We start from the raw sequence: 26,873 nt of genomic DNA, 5'->3' as shown, positions 1-26,873 counted from the left end.
AATACCAGAATGCAGGGAACTGTCTATGGCTCTGTCCTTTGTCCTATAGGTCACCACCTACAGGAATCTGTAACCACAACAAATCATTATACCCACAACAATCAGCTCGAAACCCTAATAGACCCCAACTTACTCCAGTCTGGAAGGGCTCTGGCTGTCACCTTATGGAAAGCCCACTACAGACTAGACATCACTGGGGTGTAGGACAGAGGTGCGGCCTGTACCAGTAATATAAGTCACCGCTGCATCACCGTATTTTTCGGACCATAAGACGCACTTTTTTCCCCAAAATTTTTTGGGGAAAATGGGGGTGCGTCTTATGGTCGAAATATACTTACAAATCCTGTTGCAGCGGTCCCGTGGTGGCAGTCCCAATGCAGCCTCACTGTGCTCTGTGGTGCGGTAGTGTCGGGGGCTCTGTAGTGTGGCTGCAGTGGGGCTCTGTGCTGCTTGGGGGGTTCCACTGGCATTTCGTTAAAGCCCGAAAGCCCCCCCGCAGCTCCGTTGCTGCAACGCGGTGGTCTTCAGAAAGATGGCCGTCGGGAGCGGCACACACTCAAAATTCAAATCTCGGCAACGAGGTCTTGTCCCGAGATCTCGGGACAAGATCTCGTTGTGGAGATCTGAAACTAAGCAGCGGCCATCATTCCGGAGGCCCCCGGCGGCCATCTGTCCGGAGGCCTCCGCGTCGCAGCAACGGAGCTGCGGGGGGCTTTCGGGCTTTAACGAAATGCCGGCGGAGCCCCCCACGCAGCACAGAGCCCCGCTGCAGCCACACTACAGAGCCCCGACACCACCGCACCACAGAGCACAGGGAGGCTTGCATTGGGACCACCGCCACCGGACCGCCGCAACAAGATTTGTAAGTATATTGTGACCAGAGCACAGCCACCCCACAGAGCATCCCTGCAACACAGAGCACCACCACCGCACCAGCATGGACCACCGAACGACCCCTGTGACCACTCCTCTACCTGTGCTGATCCCTTCGCTGATAAGCTGAATTCGGACTGTAAAACGGACCCCATTTGACACTTTTTTTCCCCTATTTTCCACCCCAAAATTTGGGGTGCGTATTATGGTCCGGTGCGTCTTATAGTCCGAAAAATACGGTATATAACTTAAGTTTTGAGGGGAAATCTGCAGGGATCGCTGAACAAGCACACGCCCAATAAAGTGTGAGATAGAATAGTTACCTGCTTCTTCCACCGAGTACATCTCTCTCCAGAACATCCGATGCTTGTAGTCATCTTTCGGCGCGTACAAGTATGTATTCAAACCCCAACTCTGAAGTCTATGGGAGAGAATACACATATTACAAGCTTAGTAAGCAGTCCTGTGCAAGGAAGGGAATGCTTAAATGCGAGGAATTAAAGTGGGATTGCAGTTTTACAACATTTCTTGACACTTTATAGCGACAAAATAGGGATTTTTGTGTACTCACCGTAAAATCCTTTTCTCCGAGCCAATCATTGGGGGACACAGAGACCGTGGGTGTTATGCTGCTGGCCACTAGGAGGACACTAAGTAAACAAGAAAAAAAGTTAGCTCCTCCCCTGCAGTATACACCCTCTCGCTGGCTGAGATTCTCCAGTTTGGTGAAAAAAGCAGTAGGAGCATTAACAGTTAACAACCATAACAATATCAACGCCTAAGAATGCTACAGTGAGCCAATAGGCTAAGAAGGGTGGGTGCTGTGTCCCCCAATGATTGGCTCGGAGAAAAGGATTTTACGGTGAGTACACAAATATCCCTATTTCTCCTACGCCTCATTGGGGGACACAGAGACCGTGGGACGTCCTAAAGCAGTCCCTGGGTGGGGCGCATACATATGCTAATACCCCATGTACCACTGAGTGAACACCGTGGTACTGCCGATTGCAGGCAGCGTCTGCCGAGAGCTGCATGCGCAGAAGCCCAAGAATGAATTAGGCAATGTTTGTAAAGGTACGCAAGCTGGACCAAGTCGCAGCCTTGCGGAGAGGCCTGAGAATGAATGTGGTAACTTTTTGTAAAAGTACGCAGACTGGACGAAGTCGCAGCCTTGCAGACCTGTTCTGCCGAGGCCTGGTGCCGAAAGATCGAAGAGGCGCTCACTGACCGGGTAGAGCGAGCCTTAATCCCCGCTGGGACAGGCGCGTTCCTGACACGGTAGGATACCTGAATCGCCAAGCGAATCAACCTGGCTAGACCCTTCCTATGCCCGTCTGGAAGTATGAACAGGGCACCTGCCTTGTGGAAAGGAGCCATCCTCGAGATGAACCGTCTCAGCGCCCTAACCACATCCAGGGTGTTGAGGGCCTTCTCAATGCGATGGACTGGTGCCGGAACAAAGGAAAGGCAAAACAATTTCCCCGTTGAGATGGCAAGAGGAGAGGACCTTGTCCAGGAAGGATGGGAATGTCCTCAGAACTACCTTTTCCTGATGAAAATTCAGAAACGGAGAACAGCAGGAAAGGGCTGTCAATTCCGAAACTCGTCTGATTGACGTAGTTTGACGTAGAGAGGCCACCTTCAAAGAGAGGACGATCAGTGACACGTCCTGCAGCACTTCGAGAAGGAACCTCCTGAAAGGCCCCGAGAACCGGGTTAAGGTTCCATGAGTCAAATGGTCTTCTATAAGGAGACGCCACATGGGAAACTCCCTGAATGAACGTCTTGAGCTGAAGCTTGGTGGCAATTTGTGTTGGAAAAGCACTGACAAGGCCGAAATTTTGCCGTTGAGCGAGCTAAGCGCAAGGCCTGATATTAATCCGGATTGAAGGAATTCCAATATGGCCAGAATGGAAAATACCGGAGGTGATCGACCATGAACCTTGCACCACAAAAAAAGGAAGGTTGTCTAGGTGCGGTGATAGATGCGCATGGACACAGGCTTCCTGGTACTAATCATGGTGGAAATTACGTCGTGAGGGAAACCAGCTCGAGCTAAAAACCAGGATTCAACGGCCACGCCGTCAAAGACAGGACCCAGGAGTTCTGGTGGTAAATCGGGCCCTGCGAGAGTAGATCCATATGATATGAAAGTCGCCAGCAGACGTCGGCGACTAGTTGTATGCTTGGAGCGGCCAGTCTGGCGCGACTAGGATCACTGGCACTACCTCCGCTCTCATCCCCTTGACCCTCGGAAACAAGAGAAGGGGGGGGGGGGAGGGGAGATGTACAGGAGCCGGAACCAGAGCTATGGCGGAACTAGAGCGTCCGCTCCGATGGTGCAAGGATCGCGCGATCGGAAAATGAACCAAGGAACCTTGTTGTTTAGTCTTGAGGCCATGAGATCCACATCCGGAGTCCTCCAACGATGACAAATCTGCTGAAAGAGTTCCGGATGAAGAGACCACCTCCCCGAGGCAATGCCTTGGTGACCGAGAAAATCTATCTTCTAATTTTCCAAGCCCGGGATGTGGCTTGCTGAGATGGGCGAATGGTTGGTCTCGGACCTATGGAAGATGAAACTCACTTCGTGCATGGCCATCCTGCCCCAAAAACCTCCCTGACGGTTGATATACGCTACAGCCGTGGCATTGTCGGATTGAGACCTGATGGGGAGACCTGTGAAGAGATGGTGGAAACTCCTTAGAGCTAATCTGATTGTTCTTATCTCCCAAAGTTAAATGGGGAGACGTGACTCTCGGGTTGACCAATGACCTTGTGCCGTGAGGTGACGAGGGACCGCACCCCAACTGAGGAGACTTGCGTCGGAGGTTACTACCAACCATCTTACTGTGGGTAAAGACCTCCCTTGATTCAGGGAGGACCTCGGTGTCTACTCCTTGAGGGCTTGCCTGTCCCGCAGGGACGGAGGAATCCGACGGTCCAGGAGAACGGGTTCTCGTCCCAAGCTAACAGCGATGCATGTTGTAAGGGACGGAGGTGGAACTGTGCAAATGGAACTGCTTCCATCGCTGCCACCATCCTTCCGAGAGCTCTCATGCTGAAAACGAATGGTGAGAGAAACTGGTCGAGAAAGAGGCCGCTCTGCTTGTTGTAAGGCTTGGGTCTCTCCTGGAGGGAGAGTGGTGAATCCGCGGGAAGTGTGAGCCGGTCCTGAGAGAGACTTTTTGCAGTCTATCTTCCGCCCTAAGCGGGAAAGAGTATTTACTGTTATCCACAGATTCCTTGCAGACTGGAAGGGACCGACCCTTGATGAGCAGGTCGTCCAGATACGGTAACAGTACCACTCCCCAAGGGTGAAGAATGGGCATGACAGCCGCCATGACCTTGGTAAAGACCCTGGGAGCGGTGGCGAGTCTGAAGGGCAAGGCCACGAACTGGAAGTGTTCCTTGTGAGCTGCAAAACACAGGAGCTACTGGAGGGACGGGCAGATTGGAACGTGAAGGCAAGCGTTCTTGACGTCGTTGGATGCTAGGAACTGTCCCTTTTCCATGGGAGCGACAACTTGAACGGAGAGTTTCCATATGGCATCGCCGTACCGTGACAAGGTGATTAACAATTGAGATCCAGAGATGGGTCGCATGGACCCGTCCTCTTTTAGAACCTCAAAAGAAGGACTGAATAAAATCTTCTGAACCCTACGTGAAGGGGGGCCGGAATGATGACTCAGTCCCTTAGAAGAGCCTGAACAGCCCGAAGGAAGGCTCTTGTCTCTCTCTTGGAGGAAGAGGAAAGGAAAACTCAAGTTTTGGGAGAAATTGTATATTATATCAGAAGAATACCAGCTTCCTGACCCATCTGTCGTCATTAGGTAGATCTATGAGATCTAGCTCCCCTAGATTCAGAAGCCCTAGGCCTGGGTTTCCAAGAACGGTTAGATCTGTATGAGATCTGGGAGCCTCTGTCTCCACGTGGGGACAGACCTGATCCGAAAGAGAAGGTAGAGGAGGACCAACTGGAATTGTTGCGAGAAAATTGAAACACGTCGGCTGTTGGAGCGAAAACAGCTGAACAGCCCTTTGTTGAGAAAGGAATTCACTTGTCTTCTCCCCCGGTAGTATCAGAAATGAGCTGGTCCAGTCTCTCTCCAAAAAGATGACCCAATTGAAAAGGGGGGAGAAGTCAACAAACTTAGATGTGGCATCCACCCACCAGCCGCGGAGCCCTGGGGCTCTTCTAATGGAGATCGCATTAGCGGCAGTATGAGCTGCGCAACTGGCGGCCTGAAAAGCGTCTACTACAAAGTTCGCTGTGTGAATCATCTGGCTGGTGACAGAGGTTGTCTCCGGAGGAAGATTGGTGCCCTGGAAGGCAGTAATCAGGACTTCTGCCCAAGCAGCCTTGCCTTCGTGACTTAAACTGCGGCGAAGGATGGAACAAACACCGCTCCAGAAGCTTCCAAAAAATTGAACGGTCAAGGTAGTCGATTTGATGATCGGAGGAGTTTCTGACCAAGGAACCCTCAGGAACAAATAGGAGCGTTGTGGAAGCAAGACGCGGTACAGGAGGGTCCACCGGAGGGATCTGTAATCGATCCTTCATTAGGTCTGGATCAAAAGGGTATTTAGCCAGAGTAAACTTTTGCCCAGTGAACCACTTATGGCTGATCCCTATGATACTGGACGGCTGGTAAATAACCAGCGCACACGCTTATTCCTTAAATGAGGAGTGCTGGAGCGGGAATATTTTCCTCATTCAACCTCAAAATCCTGTTGACTGATTCTATAAGAGAATCAAGCGACTCTTGGTCAGATGGGGGATTCTGAGGGGCTGACGTGACAGATACAAAATCAGAGTTATGCTCGCTGTGACCCTCAGGAGAGGGCGAGCGAGATACAGGAGTCGCTGATGCTGAGGCGCGAACGCCCGCTTTGGCAGACAGTGTCCTCCCGGAGGGGGAATATAGCCTTGGTCAGAGGCTCCACCTACCGTGACAGGGATGCGGCCCACTCGGGGGTACCAGAAGCAGGAGGCCCATTAGCAGCGGCTGCAAGGGGCATTGGAGCGCAGGTCGGGGCGCGGTTCGGACACAGGCCGGGTCGCGGTCCATGCATAACGGATTAGCTTGAGCACTGGAGAGTCATGCTCGCTGTGGTAAGGCCGACTTGCAGGTAGTACACACGGTAGAAAAGCGCAGTGTGCTTCTTAGCGGCCCGTTTAGCCTCCTGTGAATGAGGCATAGTGCTCCAGAAAAGGGTGACGGCAGAGTCTGCTGCAGCTGCAGGGAATGTGCCGGGAAGGGGTTAAGCTTTAATCTGAGGGCAGATGCAGCTTACCCACGGTCCTGTGTTATGTCCCCCGGGAGGAAAACGGTGGCCCTGTGGCGTCACCCGGAATTCGGCTGCTCCTGAAAGGGTTAACTGCAGCAGAGGTAATAGACATGGCCCCCGAGATTAGAATTGCACGTCTCGTTTGGAATGAGAGGCGCCAAGAGGAGGGGGCGGTGACGATAGTGCGGGCGGCGCTATTCAAATTGCGGCCTAAATTTTTGGCCTACCCACTGTAGGCGCCGGGGGCGGCGCTATTTAAATTGTGGCCTAGCAGGCCGAAAAAGCTGGGGGCTAAATTTCTGGCCTCCCCGCGGTAAGCGCCGGGCAAGGGGGGGCCGCGACCGGGCGCCAGTGTACCGCCGCTGACGCTAAGTCAGCGCTTCTCCCGGGGACAAGGACCCGACCCCATATACCTCCACTCCTGTGCTCAGTCAGGTCGTTGCTGTCCAGGGTCTTTCAGTCCCATCGTCCAGGCGATGTAGCAGAGCTGGAGGTTTTACAGGGGGGTATTGCTCAATTGATCCACCCTGTGGTAGGGGGACGGAGAGCTCTGGGGCTGATTCAGGGCATCCGAAAAAGCGCTGTTCAGGTCTGCTCCATGCAGTCCTGTGCTACGTCCTGTTGCTCTTGCCCTCGTATCCGTGGAGTATCGACCATAACGGAACCATCGTCAGAGGAATCAGCCCCATTCGTCGCAGGAAAGTGTACGTGAAGGGTTTCTCCACGTGCTTGCCTGCTGTTGGTTCGGGGGAGAGCGGGCCGTAGAAAGGAACCGTCGCCCCCTTCACTCAGTTAATTAAAAAATAAAAATTTACAGAAAATTCAAAAATAAAATAAAAACGGTGGGGTCTGAAACCAGACCCAAGTGCCTCCTACAGACACTAAGCAAGAACTGGGGAATCCCAGCCAGTGAGAGGGTGTATACTGCAGGGGAGGAGCTAACTATTTTTCTGGTTTAATTAGTGTCCTCCTAGTGGCCAGCAGCATAACACCCACGGTCTCTGTGTCCCCCAATGAGGCGTTGGAGAAAAGTTATGATGTGCAGGGAGTCCGAGCTGCTCCGACTGACTGAAACGAAGGGTCTACTGTGCCCTCAGAGCACAAAATCAGTTTTTCACAAGCCCCTATGCAGCTAATGTCTGAGAAGAAATGAACAGAACATTTATGCTCCATCAATTCAGCAAATGGAGGCAGTCTCAGCACCCAGACCATCCATCGACCAACACACCTGACAGGTCTCTATAAAAGTTTTATAAATTGAGAGAACCTTCGCGACACATTAATGACCTGTAGATGTGGCGATAAATTCAGTCATTTATTGTGCAGCCAAAAATGACTTCACATATTGTTCCTTAATGTCATGAAAGTCTACAGTCATTTTTTGTGACTGCAGACTTCTGAATCCTAAACCACAGTCACTGCCTAGACCGGGGGCTACATGACCACAAATATGTAACCAGGGTTGTGGAGTCGGAGTCCATTTTGGTGGAGTCGGTATAAAATGGACCGACTCCTAAAATATATAATAAATTGGGTACAGTAGTTCAGTGAAGTTTATGGGGAATATTTTTTTCATAAGAATTTGGGAAAGTTATGAAATGTCCTATAAATGTCTGTCCTATTCCTGATCTAAGGTCCAGACTTTTAGCTGAGATGAATCTGTGCTGCAGTTTATGTTCATGATAAGTAGTGAAGATTCTCCTCTACAGATAAGGGGAAAAAATAAAACACAGGGAAGGAATGCCTGCATTCATCTCAGAACTTCTGGAGTGAACAGGAAAGCATGATTAAGGTAAATACTTCTTAAAGCATATCTAAAACTTTCAATAAACTGTGAATAAATCAATAGTCCAGTATATGTTGTCTTTGTACGCTTGATGTTTTAGTTTGTTTTTCCTCTTAACTCCTGTTTGTAGAAATTAGCTGCTCTGAAGACTTACATACACTATACATCTATACAGTTGTGGCCAAAAGTATTGACACCCCTGCAATTTTGTCAGGTAATACGCAGTTTCTTCCTCAAAATGATTGCAAACACAAATTCTTTGGTATTATTATCTTCCTTTGTCTTAAATGAAAAAGCACAAAAGAGAATGAAGCAAAAAGCAAAACATTGATCATGTCACACAAAACTCCAAAAATGGGCCCGACAAAAGTATTGGCACCCTCAGCCTAATACTTGGTTGCACAACCTTTAGCCAAAATAACTGCGACCAACCGCTTCCGGTAACCATCGAGTTTCTTACAATGCTCTGCTGGAATTTTAGACCATTCTTCTTTGGCAAACTGCTTCAGGTCCCTGATATTTGAAGGGTGCCTTCTCCAAACTGCCATTTTTAGATCTCTCCACAGGTGTTCTATGGGATTCAGGTCTGGACTCATTGCTGGCCACCTTAGAAGTCTCCAGTGCTTTCTCTCAAACCATTTTCTAGTGCTTTTTGAAGTGTGTTTTGGGTCATTGTCCTGCTGGAAGACCCATGACCTCTGAGGGAGACCCAGCTTTCTCACACTGGGCCCTACATTATGCTGCAAAATTTGTTGGTAGTCTTCAGACTTCATAATGCCATGCACACGGTCAAGCAGTCCAGTGCCAGAGGCAGCAAAGCAACCCCAAAACATCAGGGAACCTCTGCCATGTTTGACTGTAGGGACCGTATTTTTTTCTTTGAATGCCTCTTTTTTTCTCCTGTAAACTCTATGTTGATGCCTTTGCCCAAAAAATCTCTACTTTTGTCTCATCTGACCAGAGAACATTCTTCCAAAACGATTTAGGCTTTTTCAGGTAAGTTTTGGCAAACTCCAGCCTGGCTTTTTTATATCTCGGGGTAAGAAGTGGGGTCTTCCTGGGTCTCCTACCATACAGTCCCTGTTCATTCAGACGCCGACGGATAGTACGGGTTTACACTGTTGTACCCTCGGACTGCAGGGCAGCTTGAACTTGTTTGGATGTTAGTCGAGGTTCTTCATCCAACATCCGCACAATCTTGCGTTGAAATCTCGTCAATTTTTCTTTTCCGTCCATATCTAGGGAGGTTAGCCACAGTGCCATGGGCTTTAAACTTCTTGATGACACTGCGCACGGTAGACACAGGAACATTCAGGTCTTTGGAGAAGGACTTGTAGCCTTGAGATTGCTCATGCTTCCTCACAATTTGGTTTCTCAAGTCCTCAGACAGTTCTTTGGTCTTCTTTCTTTTCTCCATGCTCAATGTGGTACACACAAGGACACAGGACAGAGGTTGAGTCAACTTTAATCCATGTCAACTGGCTGCAAGTGTGATTTAGTTATTGCCAACACCTGTCAGGTGCCACAGGTAAGTTACAGGTGCTGTTAATTACACAAATTAGAGAAGCATCACATGATTTTTCGAACAGTGCCAATACTTTTGTCCACCCTCTTTTTTATGTTTGGTGTGGAATAATATCCAATTTGGCTTTAGGACAGTTCTTTTTGTGTTTTTTTATTTAAGACAAATTAAATGAAGATAATACCAAAGAATTTGTGTTTGCAATAATTTTCAGGAAGAAACTTGAGTATTATCTGACAAAATTGCAGGGGTGTCAATACTTTTGGCCACAACTGTATACATAAAACTGAAAATCTGTAGTAGCCCGCTCTATAGAAATCCACAGTTCTCGCCCGATTTGGGTGAAATTTGGCACACCCCCTCTCCACCCACAGGAGCAGAATACAGGGCACGTTACATCTCGCTAGCATCCCCCCGTCATGAGATTGGGTCCCCCGAAGTTAGGCCCTATACATATAAATGGAGAAATGTGAAGGTGAAAGCAAAAGTGCTGAGGGGAACACAGTTGTGACTGACAGGGACGGATTATAGCGACTCCGCCAAAGATTCGCTGCTAAAGGGGCCGCACAACCACACACATCACACATACACCAACCCATAAGCACACCACACATGCCACAACACACCACACAAACACCAGACCACTCTAGACACACGCACACAACACAACCACCACCCCACAAATACCACATGTACACCACACACAAGGATCACACACGCATGCAAACACACTCAGATGGATGCACCCTACACACACGGATGAACATTACTGAGCAGCAATATTGATCAAGCGCAAAAATGCCTCATAGTAAGATTGTCATTATTGCTTACTATAAAGGGAGCTTTCATCACTGAAGCTGCTGATTTAAAGTGAAAGCTGAGCTCTGATTGGTTGCTATGGGCAACTAGACAAGTCTGCCTGTGAGGCGGTTTTCAATATTGTGATGTGAGCTCCTTCAGGTCATAGTAATACTGTGTTAGGGCTGCTCAGTATCTACTACAAGCCGTAATGTATTCATTGTAGTGAACTCCTAAATTCTTTGGAGCCTCCTGGAATGCCACCGCATAAGCTCACTTTAAAAATAGGAGCCACAATAATTTTGCTTCGGAACCTTGACCCACCAAAATTGTGTAACGGCACAAGATTGTGCATTAAGATTCTCATTCCCAATGTTATTGAAGACACTATTCTTATGGGAAACTCTAAGGGAGCAAATGTGTTCATTCCGAGTATTCCTTTGCTACCAAGCGACATGTCCTTCAATTTTAAGCGTCTGCAGTTCCCTATCCGACTTGCATTTGCTATGACTATAAACAAAGCACAAGGTCAATCACTTAAAGTAGCGTTAATTTGGAGAGCCTGTGTTTTTCACATGGACAGTTGTATGTTGCTTGCTCTAAAGTGGGTAACCCCAAATATCTTTTTATATATGCACCTGAAGGTAAAACCAGAAACACTGTCTACCAAAAAGCACTACAATAGACAGTAGTTTAATTGTAAACCAATTTTACTCTTGTCCGTGAGCTACTTATAGATTACACTGGAGGAGGGGGGGGTAGCACTATGTTAACTGGGTGTAAATGTTATGTGTTTGTGTAAGGTGCATAAATTTTAATTTTTGATTAAAAAAAGTTCAAAAAATAGTTGTAATAGTTTATACTACATAATATGTATTGAATATGTAAAATCAATAAAGATGTTGAAATAAAAAAAACAAAGTTGTTCACATCAATGTTACAACAAATTAGTAAAATGACAAAATAATAAAAATTTAAAGTGGGAAAAAAAAAAATTTACTGCAGCACTCTGAAAATGTCAATTTCAGGGTGCCACAGAAAATTTTACTTTAGCTACCATAACCAACAATTAAACATTTTCCGCGAGCAAAGCCACGGGTATTCTACTAGTATAATAGAAGGGAAAAAACTGTTTTCTAACATCTCAAATTTGCAAATACAGTAACAGGATCGATGAAGACATATATATATTTGTGTGTGTGGGTTCTGGAATAGGATTCAGCACAAACATGAAAAAATACGATGTGAAGCATTTAATGAGATGTACCCTGAGACAAGCCTGACATTGAAAGTTCAGAGTAAAGCTATCTAATATATTTTACAAACTTTATACTTATTTGACCTATTGATTTATGCAAAGATTGTTTTATTTCGATCCTAAATTATACAGTGCATGATTCCCTATTCTTGCAAGAATTTCAATATACCTTTTTTTTTTTTTTTTTTTTTACAGGACAATTATTTTTAGAGCAAATTTACATAACTACAAAATGTCTAAGAAGCATCTTATGAAGTCAGCTGTATTTGAGCTTTCACAGTGACTCAACATAAAAAACATTTTGAGTGTCAGTGTATAAGTGACCCAGATGAAAACAAATGTTGTGATGCCAAAATCAGTGCATACTCAGGCAGTGGTAAAAACGCTCCTTCAAGAACTTCCAATCTAAAAAGACATTTGCAACGCTGCCACCCAGAAGTTTACAAAGTTTTGATTGAAAAAGATCACAGCAGCACCAAGAAATCAGAGCCCAGAAATTCCTGCCAGGCAAAGGCGGAGGAAAGATCGTCTCAAACATAAGTTACAAGATATTTTGTAAGTGGCAAAGTTACAGTAACAATGACAGATGTGTTTAAAGACAGCTCATCAAGGTTGTTGCAAAGGACAGTGTACCATTATCATTATTTGCACGACCAGCTTTAACAGCTCTTAATGGAGAAATGGCCCGCAAACTTGGTGTTTCTCTGGAAAGAGAAAGTATTAGAAAATTAGTGATTGAAAAAGCCCTTAACCAAAAGGAAGATCTTAAAAAGACTCAAGAGACGCTTTGTGTTTCTTAAAATGGAAGCCTGCACACGACACAGAGTGAACTATTTTGCTATCAACGTTCGATATTTTTGTGACATCAAAAAAATTACTACTAAGATGCTGGCAGTAAAAGATACTAAAGCTCATCACAGCAGCCAGTTTCTCCAGACCTTAGTGGAACAAGTTCTGCAAGATTATGAATTCACAAAAGAACAGGTTCTTGCTATTGTAACTGATAATGCTTCAAGCATAAGTACAATTAAACTGATGAATGAGAATAATGAAGGTGAACAGCAGCTAGAAGAACATTTCACATTCAGTATGTGGGAGATGGAAGACCACAGTCCTGTTCCAACAAAGGAGGAACAAACAGATCTTACTACAGAAGAACAGCAAAATGATTCTTGACTGTTAAATGATCTTGTTGAAGTTGCTTCACATCTCTTTCCTATTCATCACATGCGCTGTGTTGTGCACACGCTGCAGCTGGCAATAAGAAATAGTCTGCATGAGGGTCAGGCTGAAACTCTGATTAGTAAAGTAAGGAAATTGGCTATTGCTGCCAGAACCCCTAAAATTGATCCCATCTTGAAGAGACGTGCTGGAAAAGGGGCAATTGTGGTTCGAGCCACTCGGTGGGACAGCACCTATTTAATGATTGAGCGATTGCTTGAGCCGAAACCCTTCTTTGTAGAAATGGCCAACCCTCAGATAACACTACATGAAGGTCAATGGACACGGGTGGCTGAATTGAAGGAATTGCTTCATCACCCATTTACAGTGACTAAAAAGTTACAAGCTGAGGATTTAACTCCTGGCATTTTTATAAACGAGTGGAAGAACTTGTCGTTTTGCCTGTCCCAAAGAGGTTTAATCGCAGATGGCATTGCTGCTTCAATGAATCAGAGAGAGACACTGCTATTAGAAAACAGAATTGTTCTGGCAGCTGCTTATGTGGACCTGAGTCATTGTATATTGCTGGATGATCCACAGCTTAATCAAGGAAAAGAAGCTCTGATTGAGGTAGCAGTTAGGATGAGTGGGCTACAGGACGGCCAAGAGAAAGAGGACTCGGGTCCTGCCAGTGCCGCTGCTGCTGTTTCTTCTGCTTCATCAGATGAGTTTGATTTCGACAAGTATTTGGACGACAGAGCAGGCAAAGCGTTGCCGCAGGAAAGATTCCACTCCCATAGAAAACAGATTGACCATATTTCAGCAACATTTTTCACTTGCTCTCAAAGAAGTAGAAGAGTTCAACCGTTCATCAAAACTGACTGTGCACGAGGCAATTCCTTTATACCCTGAAGTTGCTAGTGATGTAGCCCATGTGGTTACCGCTTTACCACCAACCCAAGGTAGTGTTCTCTAGCCCTAAAATAATTAGGTCATATTTGAAGTCATCTATGAAGGAGGATCTGATGGAAGCGATACTGTATCAGAACAAATTCATACTGCACAAATGTTATTCAGTACATTTTTGTTGAACACTTTTTTCCCCACTACCTGCATAGTGTATAATAAATTGTAAATATGCAAAAGTTTTTTTGTTGAAAAGTTACATTCCAGTAAATATATTTTATGTTCCATCTAAATGGCTGGATTATTGTATCATAATGATTAAAAGCCTGATGTTACCATTTTAATACAGTAAATTTATCACTTAAACATAAGCCGTGTGTGAGGGAGTCGGAGGTTTGGCTTACCGACGCCACAGCCCTGTATGTAACGTGCATATATGTGATCACTTGCCATCTAGACAAGAACATCTAGTAGGAATGTGGCTGAAGGCTTGTAAATTGCATACCGACCAGTTTCAGTAGCCACACCAGAGCATCTTGACAGCGTGCGATGTGCGCTGTGAGAAATCACAAGTTTGCAGTCACAGAGTGGCTGCAAATTTTCACCACAAGACCAAACAACTCCACAAGACCAAAAAAAAAATTCAAAACATGGAGCTTATTTTATTGTACAGTCTACCTGCAAATTATCATTTGGGTATGCACAAATAATGACTTAAATTACTAATCTGCCATAGAGATTTTATTATTAATAACTTATCCTGAGCTACACTAACAAACGGGTGAGTTGCATGATGTCTGACGATCATGAACACTTCCTGGCAGGTGTCAGCAGACGTAACGTCAACGCCAATAACCTCCCGATGCAGAAGTGAGCTAAACCTGAGAACCCTCTTTGCTTTGTGACTGCTCTCCGCAATCGCTGAGAAAAAAAACTTGTTCAAGGACGATTAATTTTAAGGGGGTTTTACACATAGCGATATCGCTAACAATATCGCTAAAGCATCACCGATTTGGTGACGCAGCAGCGATATCGCTATGTGTGATACTTCCGACTGGCTCCCCTGCTGTCCATCGCTGATCGCGCAGCTCCATTTCTCGTCGGGCGCTTCCTGCTGGCGCCGACGAGTGACGCATGGACGCGGACGGGAGGATGTCAGGAATGCCGCGTCTGAAAGGTAAGTAACGACCACTAGATCGCTGCTGCATCGCTGTGAGATCTGCCTGTGTGGCAGCTCACTAGCGGCCATTTAGCGATGCACCAGCGATCATGACCGGGTCGTAACGTTGTCGGGATCGCTGGTGCATCGCTAAATGTAAAGGGGCCTTTAGCTCACGGGGATCTGTGACGCTCTGTAGGGTGTCAGGAGCCAGATCGGGACAAGTTAGACTGCAGGCTTAGCTACACTAACACGGATGTACACTAAGGGCAGACTGCAGGCTACGGCCACCCACCTTCTGAACAGCTCCTTTCTTTGTTCCATTGTCCATGGCCGCCCATAGAAACCTGCAAAAATAAAAACCAGCAGAATTAAAAGAAATCCTCTCAACTCAAGTACAAAAGATGCTATAAAAGGTTTCACCAATTGCCTCATGAAAGAGGCCACCTGTGCAGGGGGGTCCACAAGAAAACAGACAATTAGGAAGACTTAGGGGCAGGGGCTGCCTACTGAATTCTGAAACTCACCCTACTGCATTTAGCCAAACCCTCATTAATCAGCATAGGAGACATGGAAAATGCTTCTTTCAGGTATACACAAAACCATACTGTATCTCCTTATCCATATATTTAGCGTCTTCATGCTGTCCTATATGGTAGCCTATTTATATGACCGACATGTCCTCATTTGGAGATACACATGGCGATGTTAGCTGGTGGACAGTAGTCTCTGCAATTTTTTGTGCACTCGGCCTCTCACGCGCCTGATCTCCTTACCATGACACCACGTATGGAGAACCGTGCAGTCATCCAGCACTTACAGTATTCATTATATCTATTGTTAACCACTTGAAAAACAAGACCTAAAAAAAACCTACAAATACAGGAATGTTAATCCATAGCAGGAATGCCCCGGAGGCAGCCAAACACCACTCAGTAAGCTGGCGTACAGCTGCCAACAACGCAAGTCACGATTCAGCTGCCAAGATTCACCAGTGTAATTATCTTCCATCATCCGCAATACAAAAGTTTCTCAGACGGACAGCAGACGGGGCATTAGAGCATCACCCGAAATATAACGCAAGTCCACCCTACCTTATAATCATGCCTAAAGCGACCACCTTAATGGGAAGGACAACAGGGGGGGGGGGGGGGGGTCTCAACTTTACCAGGTGCCTGAACGCAAAATCTCCCTGGTTATTCAGCAGGACCAGGGGCATACACTACTGCCATATATCAGCTTTATGGTCCCAGCAAAATGAAAATACAGGACCACTATGGACTCATTCCAGTCTGTACTGGTGTAAATTACTCAAGTCCAAAGACATACTGACAGGGAATTTAGATTGTGAGCCCCATTGGAGACAGTGATGATGATGTGTGCAAACTGTAAAGCGCTGCGGAATATGTTAGAGCTCTATATAAAAATAAAGATTATTATTAAAGTGGTTCCTCTCCGCACATTTAATTGGCTGTGGATTAATAAGGGCCAAAGTAAAATACCCCTTATATCTTTAAATCTTTTATATCTTAAAGCACTGGGAGGGGAAAATATTGGAAAGGATTGTCACTAGCAGGGAAGGGTCACACAAATTGGATATTCAGCAAAAATCTGGAGAAAGCCACAGGGGGAAAAAAAACACCAAATCATACAGATTATGGGGGGTGAGTTCTCTCTGGGAATGTTAATCTTTGTCCCCCATTAGATTCTGTGATGTCAGCGACCTCTGGCGATGTTGTGCCGTCATATGCAGCTGCTGCTTTCAGTGGAGGTCTCATGGAGAGGAAGGACGGCAAAAGGCCCAGGCACAGAAAATGGTGGAAGACCACCTCAGCACTATGACTGGAGTGCCAGGGAAGGTGGGGATAGCAATTTTTGTTAAATAGAGGGTTCTTTTGTATCCCAAAATTTTTATTAACATTTTGTATATTTTAACAATCAACAAATTTTATCAAAGCATATTGACATTTTCGCCTTATATCTGTTCTCCTAGATGATTTGGCAGAAGGGAGTCCCAAAGATATCAAGGCTGTTTATGGAGTGAGAGGGTAGTCTTTTTTAAGGAAATTATTGATAAGTAGGGAGTCCTGATTCCATAATAGTGCAATCTTTGGGCAGGTCCAGAAAATGTGGAGCAGGTCTCTTCTGGAACCACATCTCCTCCAACATAAGTGTGAGTGGTCACTGTTGATGCGTGATAGTCTTACTGGGGTGAAGTACCATCTAGTTAACATCTTGTAAAAGGATTCATGAAGGGGTAGGGATATGTTAGAGGAGTATGTGTATTTTATAGCATCCTCCCACTGAATGTGACGCTCTGCCCAACGCAGTATCTTTGCCACTTCTGACATTACCTGCCTGCTGTGAGTACCGCCCTGGTGGTTTATGTACGCCACGGCTGTGGCATTGTCCGATTGAATGCGGACTGATTTGCCTACGAGGAGAGGTTGCCAACGAAGGAGCGCAAGGAATATTGCTCTGATTTCCAGAAATCTGGAAATCTCTGTCAGGCAGGCTGAGCCTCCCCCTCCTACTGCTCTGTCAGGCAGGCTGAGCCTCCCCCTCCTACTGCTCTGTCAGGCAGGCTGAGCCTCCCCCTCCTACTGCTCTGTCAGGCAGGCTGAGCCTCCCCCTCCTACTGCTCTGTCAGGCAGGCTGAGCCTCCCCCTCCTACTGCTCTGCCAGGCAGGCTGAGCCTCCCCCTCCTACTGCTCTGTCAGGCAGGCTGAGCCTCCCCCTCCTACTGCTCTGCCAGGCAGGCTGAGCCTCCCCCTCCTACTGCTCTGCCAGGCAGGCTGAGCCTCCCCCTCCTACTGCTCTGCCAGGCAGGCTGAGCCTCCCCCTCCTACTGCTCTGCCAGGCAGGCTGAGCCTCCCCCTCCTACTGCTCTGCCAGACATGCTGAGCCTCCCACGCCATTGTACGGTCAGACATATTGAGCCTCCCCTTGCTAAAATCATACTGCCATCTGTGTGGTGGAGGGGGATGGGTGGACAAAAAACCTGTAAATTGCAAAATCGAAAGTTTTACAATAAGTAAAACCACACAAACATCCATGACATAACCAGTCACAAATTATAAAATATGTCTGCGCTTCGTCAGTGGCAGCCGCCGCTCGCTGGCAGCTTCTCTCCTCCGGTAATGTATCCCTGAAATCTATTAGTGTCAATCATTGCCAGAGAAGAAGCGACAGGACTGTGGATCGTGGCCAAAGGCCTCAGTGGAGAGGAACAATTATACGTACTGGACACACCTGTCAACGCTTCACAGGATCAACGACAGATAACCAACCCCGGGGGATTATAGATTCTCATACTTGATGGAAGTGCTCTGCCTGGAAAGTTATGCAACATTAGCCAAAACATAGAGACCCCAGTCCTCGATCACTGCGCTGCACCGTGTAATGCAAAGAATGGCAACACACGGGCTGATTACTACCTGTAAAACGGCTGACCCCCTATTATGTGGGCTTGTGTCATGCCAGTTAGACGTTATCCCATAGATTACTTCAATATAAAGTGGGGAGTCTGACTACGACTGTCCCCTATTTAAATGTAACGGCGGTGTGCCTGATCAAGAGATCGATGGGATTGGAGATCTCTGCACTCGACTTTACACTCAGACACCGATCTAGAAGTCATCACATATCCCATATGTAGGTTATAACCCATCATTGGAATTATTCAGGATTTCAAAAACCTGGCTGCTTTCTTCCAAAAAGCAGCAGGACGTCTGTCTGTGGGACGTGGTCAGTTTCACAGCTCAGCTCGATTGCAAACAACAGAACTTATGGGCAGCACGGTGGCTCAGTGCTTAGCAGTGCTTCTTGCCGCGCTGGGGTCCTGGATTCAAATCCCACCAAGGACAACATCTACCAGGAGTTTGTACTGTATGTTCTCCCTGTATTTGCATTGGTTTCCTCCCACACTCCAGACATACTGATAGGGAATTGTAGATTGTGAGCCCCACCAAATGGGGACAGTGATGATGTCTGTAAAGCGCTGCGGAATGATAGGGCTGTATAAGAAAAGTACAATAAATAACAAAAGTGCAGTAACACATATAACTCGTAGCCTGCAGTGTCACTGTTTTGTAAGAATGCAGATATAGGCGGCACGGTGGCTCAGTGGTCAGCACTGCAGCCTTGCAGAGCTGGGGTCCTGGGTTTAAATCCCACCAAGTACAACTCCTGCAAGGAGTTTGTATGTGTTCTCCCCGTGTTTGCGTGGGTTTCCTCCGGGTTCTGCCCACATTCAAAAAACATACTGATCAGGAATGTAGAGTGTTATGAATGAGTCACTGAGGAGGAAAAAACAAAAAGCAAGCTAAGCACAGAAAACCGGAGAGGTTGGTAACTAGCAGATTGCAGATCCCTGATCCTATCCACAACAACTAGCAGTAGCCGTGGAGCGTGCCTACGGTGGTCCTAGATGCCTCGTCATGGCCGGAGAACTAAATAAGCCTAAAGACAGAAAGGGAAAAATCTAAACTGCCCCAGAGCAGACCCCAAAGCAATAAACAGCCCCCAACATGTATTGTCGGTGAAACAAGATGAAAACACAGACATAGGTAGAAAGATAGGCTGAGCAAACGATGGGGCCCTCGCTAACTAGAAAGGACAGGAAAGAAAAGCTGCTGTCTGCAATCACGCAAAAAACCCTGCCAAAAATAATGTCCAACACGTCTGATAGAAAAAGGCCCTGAAGTCGCTAGACTTCCAATCACTATATCAGCACTCAGGTGTATTCTGAAGACAGAGCAAAAGAGATCAACTGATCAGAGACAAAATGGGGATTCAGCCCAGTCCCAGCCAGGGCTGGCTGAACACGAAAACTAAGTAAACCAAAAAGTCATATGAACAATAGCAGAGAAAACTTAGCTTTAGGAAGGCAGGAACCAAACTGGAAACCAGAAGCCACAGTCAGGAAAAATCACCAGCAAGAGACTAGGGAGTCGGTTGCCTTAAATCCAGTCAGAAACTCCTGATGTCCAATCGCAGTCCTCTTCCTCAGGTGGCCGGTCTCTGCCATTTAGATCAGCTTCATTACCTCCCTTCACCAACAGAGGGAGTCCAGATAGAGAACTCACTACTCCTCTGTCAGCACAGCCAGCTCCATAACCCTCACCAGAAGCCAGAGGCAAACCCGAAAATGAGCTCACAACAGTAGAGTGTAAGCCAATAATGTCTGTAAAGCGCTGTGGAATTACTGGCGCTATGTAAAATATAGATTTTTTTTTTACATACTGAATGACCCCTTTATTTTCGGGCAGGACATAAACATCATTGCTATTATTCTTGGTACTGATAAATGGACCCCAATATCTATGCCCAAAATGTTATGATGAAAAAGCAAAGATGAAAAGCAAAAAAAATTACCATATCCGGGGCGTGATGTTTTTCTGACGTCTCCAGACTTCGCTGCATCAAAACATTCTGCAGCAGCTTCACCATAATTCCTAAATGCACAGACATCACTGCCCGGCGCTGCCTTCCAGACTGGCAGTATGAAGACTGAGCGCGATTTATCAGCAGCAATCAATCACTGACTGCAGCCCCTGCGCTCACATGTGCCCCTAGGATGGTTACATAGTAGGTACTGGGGCAATCATGACTCTGGCCTATGTGACAAGTCTTCAAGCAGCCGTACATACGAAAGGCAATGGAGCAGCTGCCACAAACATGCGGAAATGATGTGACTCCAAACACAGACTAGCATTGGATAGTTAGGGGGTTTCTTAGACTAGATCTTTCTGCCTCCCCCTGTACACATGGACTACAAGATCTCTCCATGTGCAGTACTATCCCATCAGTCCAAGCCCTCACCCACACGTCTGTGTGCAGAAGGCGGCCATCTGTGTACCGCCACATGCAGCTGCACATTACACCATTATGGCATCCACACATTCCTTGTATGGAATAGCGAGCTGCAATAGGGGCTCGTACAAGACGGTGTTTAACCCTTAGTGATGTCTATTGCCCTGGGGGTTTGTTGTCATACTTCTGCATGTATGGGAGGCAGATATCTGATTGATCGGGCACTCCTCGCTCTGCAGCACAATGTGAGACGCAGAGTCGACCACACGTGCCACCGCGAGGTGCTTTACACTAAGAGTAGAGCGAATATCTGAAGGGGCACGGGGCTGATGTACAATATCTGCACAGCGCAGAGGATGGAGAAACTGGTGTAATTTTTAGGGAAAGGAATACGCATTCATCAGCTGCAGTGACCTCTGCAGCCAATCACCGACTACCATCACAGCTGAGGCCAGTGACCGGATGCAGAGGTCACCCGATTATAGTCATCAATGCGGACCGATAGAACGGCCGGGATAGAGATACAGGGAGTTTCATCATCATTATAAATGGCTAAAATCGGAAAACCAAGTAACTCTGCACTTTACCTCCGAGTAAGAATACTTTCCCAGTCTCAAGAATAAACTGATTTTTTTATTTCTACGGGTTCTATATGGCCACCTCTGAAAATCCATGAGAAGTGGCCGGACACAAGCGGGATCTCCCGGGCCTCGGTCCCCTGCGCTCCTGTGATGTGGAGGGGGATAGTGCACCGCTCGTCCATGCTGCGGGCCATGATGTGGAGGGGGATAGTGCACCGCTCGGCCATGCTGCGGGCCATGATGTGGAGGGGGATAGTGCACCGCTCGGCCATGCTGCGGGCCATGATGTGGAGGGGGATAGTGCACCGCTCGGCCATGCTGCGGGCCATGATATGGAGGGGGATAGTGCACCGCTCGGCCATGCTGCGGGCCATGATGTGGAGGGGGATAGTGCACCGCTCGGCCATGCTGCGGGCCATGATGTGGAGGGGGATAGTGCACCGCTCGGCCATGCTGCGGAGGGGGATAGTGCACCGCTCGGCCATGCTGCGGGCCATGATGTGGAGGGGGATAGTGCACCGCTCGGCCATGCTGCGGGCCATGATGTGGAGGGGGATAGTGCACCGCTCGGCCATGCTGCGGGCCATGATGTGGAGGGGGATAGTGCACCGCTTGGCCATGCTGCGGCCGTGCTGTGGAGGGGGATAGTGCACCGCTCGGCCAGGCTGTGGACCGTGATGTGGAGGGGGATAGTGCACCGCTCGGCCAGGCTGCGGACCGTGATGTGGAGGGGGTTAGTGCACCGCTCGGCCAGGCTGCGATGTGGAGGGGGATAGTGCACTGCTCAGCCAGGCTGCGGGTCGTGCTGCGGAGGGGGATACTGCATCGCTCGGCCAGGCTGCGGGCCGTGCTGTGGAGGGGGATACTGCACCGCTCGGCCAGGCTGCGGGCCGTGCTGTGGAGGGGGATAGTGCACCGCTCGGCCAGGCTGCGGGCCGTGCTGTGGAGGGGGATAGTGCACCGCTCGGCCAGGCTGCGGGCCGTGATGTGTAGGGGGATAGTGCATCGCTCGGCCAGGCTGCAGGCCGTGCTGTGTAGGGGGATAGTGCACCGCTCGGCCAGGCTGCGGGCTGTGCTGTGGAGGGGGATAGTGCACCGTTCGGCCAGGCTGTGGGTTGTGATTTGGAGGGGGATACTGCACCGCTCGGCCAAGCTGCGGGCCCAAATGGTCCAATGTTCAAGAGCACATTGTCTAACTGCAGCCAGATAGAAAATGGAAAAGCCCCTTTAACAGACTTGGACAACCCCTTTAGGAAACATAAATCCAATCATCTGCAGCCACGGCGCTGTCCTGCTGTGAACTGACACGTACGGCATGCTGGGACTTGTAGTCCCGGCACAGGTCAGAGGTTGAATGTCCTGGACCGTACCGATGATCAGAGGAAGAGGAAGGGGGGTCCTGTCACCCAGAGCTGTCCTGTTCCCTCCCCATCTCTGCAGGATGAGCTGCCCTCATACACCGGGGAATGCTGGGACTTGTAGTTTTATACGGACACAAGGTGTGTCGCTTCCCAGGAGGCAGCGCGCCCTCCCCTGAAGTCTGAGGAGCTGTACGGGGGCTCCCACACTCCCTGCAGGGACACGTACCCTCCACGACGCCGCACAGGAACCTCCTGCCCGCGGAGGTCTCGGTCTCAGTGTCGGTGTCCTCCTCTGCGGTCCCGGGGGGCGCCAGCTCGGGCACCAGGGCGGCGGGATTGGCCTCCTTGTCCGGTTCGGAGCTGGCGGCCGCTGCTGCTTGCCCGTCTTTCTGCACCATCCTGTCAAGCTTCCTGCCAGGGACACAGTGCGCAGGCGCAGGAACCGGATGGAACCAGTCGCCGCAGAGACGGGGAAAGCAACCCACAGGAAAAAGAAAAACCAGCGCTCAGGGTGAACACCGTGGGTCCGCAGCCGGTTATCAGCCTTCTGTATTCCACCTCAGAATTCTCGGTTCTCTTCTCTAACAGACACCGATAACGAATTACCGAGCCGCCGACCGTCTGCAACCCCGGAGTCTGTTTACTTCACACCGCGCATGCGCCCGAACCTGCGCCGTGCCGTCAGAGGGCGGGGCGCCCGAACCTGCGCCGTGCCGTCAGAGGGCGGGGCGCCCGAACCTGCGCCGTGCCGTCAGAGGGCGGGGCTCCCCAAAGCACAGGCCTGCGCCATGCATTGCGGCGTGACGTCAATGGGCGGGGTCTCATCGCGACGTCTTTCATTGCTGGCCAATCACAGCGTCCCTCACGTGAAAGGGCGGTGTGACTGCGGGCTGGAATGTTCCGTCTGCCAGAGGAGGTGGGTCTGAGGGGGACGAAGATCCCTTGGCTAGGGAACAGTTAAAGAGGCGTGGCTTACCCAAAACCTGACATAAACAAAAGTGCTGGTGGCGAGAGGTAAAAACAAAGGGTGGGGCTGTGTCCGCCTGTGCGGGCTCCGGCAATATGGCGGACAGCACAGAAGCACAGGCGGGGCTCCGGCAATATGGCGGACAGCACAGAGCTTCAGACGACTACATGGAAAGTTACAGAATATTGGGGCTGTCAGTCACCTCTCTCCCCACATTTGTTTTTTTATTTGTTTTTAAATATGTTTTATTTCTTTGTAGAGATATAAAATATATTTGTGTGTGATATACTGTTATGCCCAGCTCAGGCAAAAATTTACAGCCCCCTGCAATAGGCTCAGTTTGTCTGATTTTTCTCTTTATAGTTTTGAGTAAAATGTAAATTGCTCTTTTATTCTATAAACTACTGACAACATGTCTCCGCATTTCCAAGCACTAAATTTTCAATGTTCAAAATAACAAAAAAATGCAGAGTGCTTCCTGACCTCAAAGCTAAGAAAACAAGTCCATAATCATTTAGAAACAACAATACTGATGTTTTACCTCAGGAAGAGTTCAGAAATCAATGTTTTGTGGAATAACCATTAATCCCAGCTTTCCTGCGTCCTGGCTGCTTCCCACCAGTCTCTCACACGGCTTTTGGGTGACCTTATGCCACTCCTGGTACACACATGTCAGCAGTTCTTCTTTGTCTGATGGCTTGTGAGTATCCATCTTCCTCTTGATTCCATTCCAGAGGTTTTCACTGGGGTTCAGGTCTGGAGATTGGGCGGCCATGACAGGGGTTTGATGTGGTGGTCCTTCATCCACACATTGATTGAACTAGCTGTGTGGCATGGTGCATTGTCCTCAGAGTTGGGGAACATTGCCTGAGCAGAAGGAATCGGCTGTTATTCCAGGATAACCTTGTATGCGGCCATATTCCAGGATGGAGGGGCCATATCTTGTGGTATGGGAGATCCCCTGCTCTTCTGCAGAGTTTAGCTGTATCGGTGCATGCGGAGCAGCTGCCCTCTCTGCACCCCTGGTAGCTATGCCCCAGGGGGTCATACATTACCCCACTGCTCCTATAGAAGTGGACGGAGCGGGGTCACAGCTTATATACGTTAGATACTGGGTATCTGATCCCAGCCTGTGTGATACACTCCACTGAGCTCAGTATCTAATGTTATACTCTACACATAGCCCTAAAACGAATATATGCAGCTCACCTTTTTTGTCACGTTGGAGGCAGTTCTTTGATGAAGGTGCTAGGAAATGTCACAAGCTGACATAAATGCAAAGATCCATATAATATATACTGGGTTGGTTGCCTTTACATGTAGATGGTTTGACAGTACTCTTTGCAATCATATGATCCTTTGAGTTTATTTGCAGTTCACATTGAGTTAATTCATCAGGTGCATACTGATTGGTCTTCAGTTCCTAGCGCAGGATATATGGTTGGGAATTTTTAGTATGTGGTCATTATGAGTAAGACTCTGTTGAGTTGAAACGCGTAAATGTCTGTCTTCACCATGGTTTTATAACCTGTATCCCGCTTTTGGATTTTTATGAAGATTTCTCAATAAAGATTCTATTTTTAAGTAAGAAGATGTGCTGGAATATTTGGATCTCTACACTTAGCCCTGTATCTAATCCCAGCCTGTTGCTCTAAGCGTATCTAATAGCACACGTGATACACTCCGCATATCTATCTCCAGGTTACGATACAGCGACCAGCACCAACTAACAGAATCAGCGCTGCCGCCGGCCGTCCGCAGTGACATAATCTACTTGTCAGTATCACTGGCTGTCACCAACAAAAATGTCTCCCCGCTGTGACCCTAAACCTAGTCCGCTGTTCTCTTTTTACAAACGCCCCGAAGGGGAGGAGAGGAGTGATGTCACACCCATGTCACCAGACCCCACCCACATTTACTGCAGTCGTAATGTGAGCTAGTTGGCAAATTTCAACAGCTGCTCCCCATAGTGTTTAAAAGTGGAAGTGCAAAATCTTTTTGCAATATTTTTCATGTTTATTTTATTTTTTTTCATATTTTTCTTAAATAAAATGATCATATTAAAAGAATAAATAAAACATTAATACTTAACATTTTTATCAATTGTTGAAAAATGTTTGGTTTTATGGCTCCTTCCCTTTAAAAGCCAGGAAACTGATTTAATCAAATCTACGTTACAAAACTTGTTTTGAACAGTGTGACTCGTTATCGCCTGCTCGGGTGCTGAATGACCCTTTATGACTTTTATATTTATATTTTTTGTTATTGATAAAGTTATGTGAGATCTTGTGGGTTTTATCTTGGGCAGAATGAGTTCACTTTTTGCATTTATGATTTCTTGATTACCTTTTTTTTGCTTTTTGGGGATTAAAATTAACATTAAAAAATGGTAACTCAGCCGTAGTTCATTGCTATTAAATTATCTTACTATTATTTTATGAGCCAAGCTCCAGCGTCGGTGTCTGCTCCTTTTTGTAAAGGGGAACAGGAAGAGGATCACTGGCAGAGCCATGTAAAATCACCTCCAGCAGCTGCCGGTGTGCAGAAACGGACACCATGAGGTTGGCATGAAGCCCGATGACCTGCGGTGGGATCTGCGCTCACAATCCAGCACCAGCAACTCCATACGCCATCGGAGCCCCGTCCTCTTCACAGATGAGAGCACATGTGAGCGAGTCTGGAGATGCCGCGGTGACCCTATATGCCACCGGCATGACCAGTTTGGTGGTGGCTCCGTGATGCTCTGGGGGAGGCATTTCCATGGACGACCACACATATTTCCATATGCTACCCACATGGTGCCCTGACTGGTGTTAAGTGCCAGGATGAATCCCTCAAAGCCATTGTCTGACCCTACTCTGGTGCACTGAGCCCAGGTTTCCGCCGGGTGCAGGACAATGTTCGGCCACATGTGGCCATAGTGTGTAGGCAGCTCCTTGATGACGAAGGCTTTGATGCCATTGACAGCGCCTTACATTCCTCAGACCGTGCATCCGACCCCATCACAGACTGTCCAGAGGCCACTGATGCCCTTATCCGGGTGTAACGTGGTGCAGGGCGGTAGCCATGGGCGAGGTCCTTGTGTTTCACGCCCTGGCACGCTACATGAATAAAGGGTTCCTGGCTGTGTGTGCTGTTGTGACCTGGGCGATACAGCTCTGCAGACTGCATGGTGCCGCTATACTGGGCAGGCCAGGACCAGAGGTTAGGGGAACAAATTGAAGCAGATATGGGCACTTTTTGAGCTTCCTTGCACTGTGGACAACTGTCTGGTAACGTCCTGCTGGCACAATCCCTTCTCGTTCAATCCCCTTTAAGTGGGCTTTCTACCACCCCCGGGTTAAGTTCTGTACCGATTAGGTGCCTTTCTGCCCCGAGTTCCAATCTGCCAGATA

The 26,873-nt window shown here is 47.9% G+C and overlaps 1 protein-coding gene across 1 annotated transcript in view; it reads right to left on the bottom strand.

The window, feature by feature from the left end:
* OGA (O-GlcNAcase) overlaps positions 1-23,242 on the bottom strand; it is a 71,052-nt gene extending 47,810 nt beyond the window's left edge. Inside the window, exons 1-3 of the mRNA XM_073552895.1 lie at positions 22,738-23,242; positions 15,051-15,102; positions 1,197-1,294 (exon numbers count right to left, since the gene is read on the bottom strand). Coding sequence (XP_073408996.1) covers positions 1,197-1,294; positions 15,051-15,102; positions 22,738-22,909 — 322 coding nt within the window. The 5' untranslated portion in view covers positions 22,910-23,242. The remainder of the gene's footprint in view (positions 1-1,196; positions 1,295-15,050; positions 15,103-22,737) is intronic.
* Positions 23,243-26,873: the final 3,631 nt, after the last annotated feature.

Source organism: Dendrobates tinctorius, unplaced genomic scaffold (assembly GCF_039654945.1).
Source record: "Dendrobates tinctorius isolate UK_male_01 unplaced genomic scaffold, ASM3965494v1 ptg000196l, whole genome shotgun sequence".
In the NCBI taxonomy this organism is placed as follows: domain Eukaryota; kingdom Metazoa; phylum Chordata; class Amphibia; order Anura; family Dendrobatidae; genus Dendrobates; species Dendrobates tinctorius.
The sequence above is the reverse complement of the archived record's forward strand: the minus strand, read 5'-3'. Positions and strand labels throughout refer to the sequence as shown.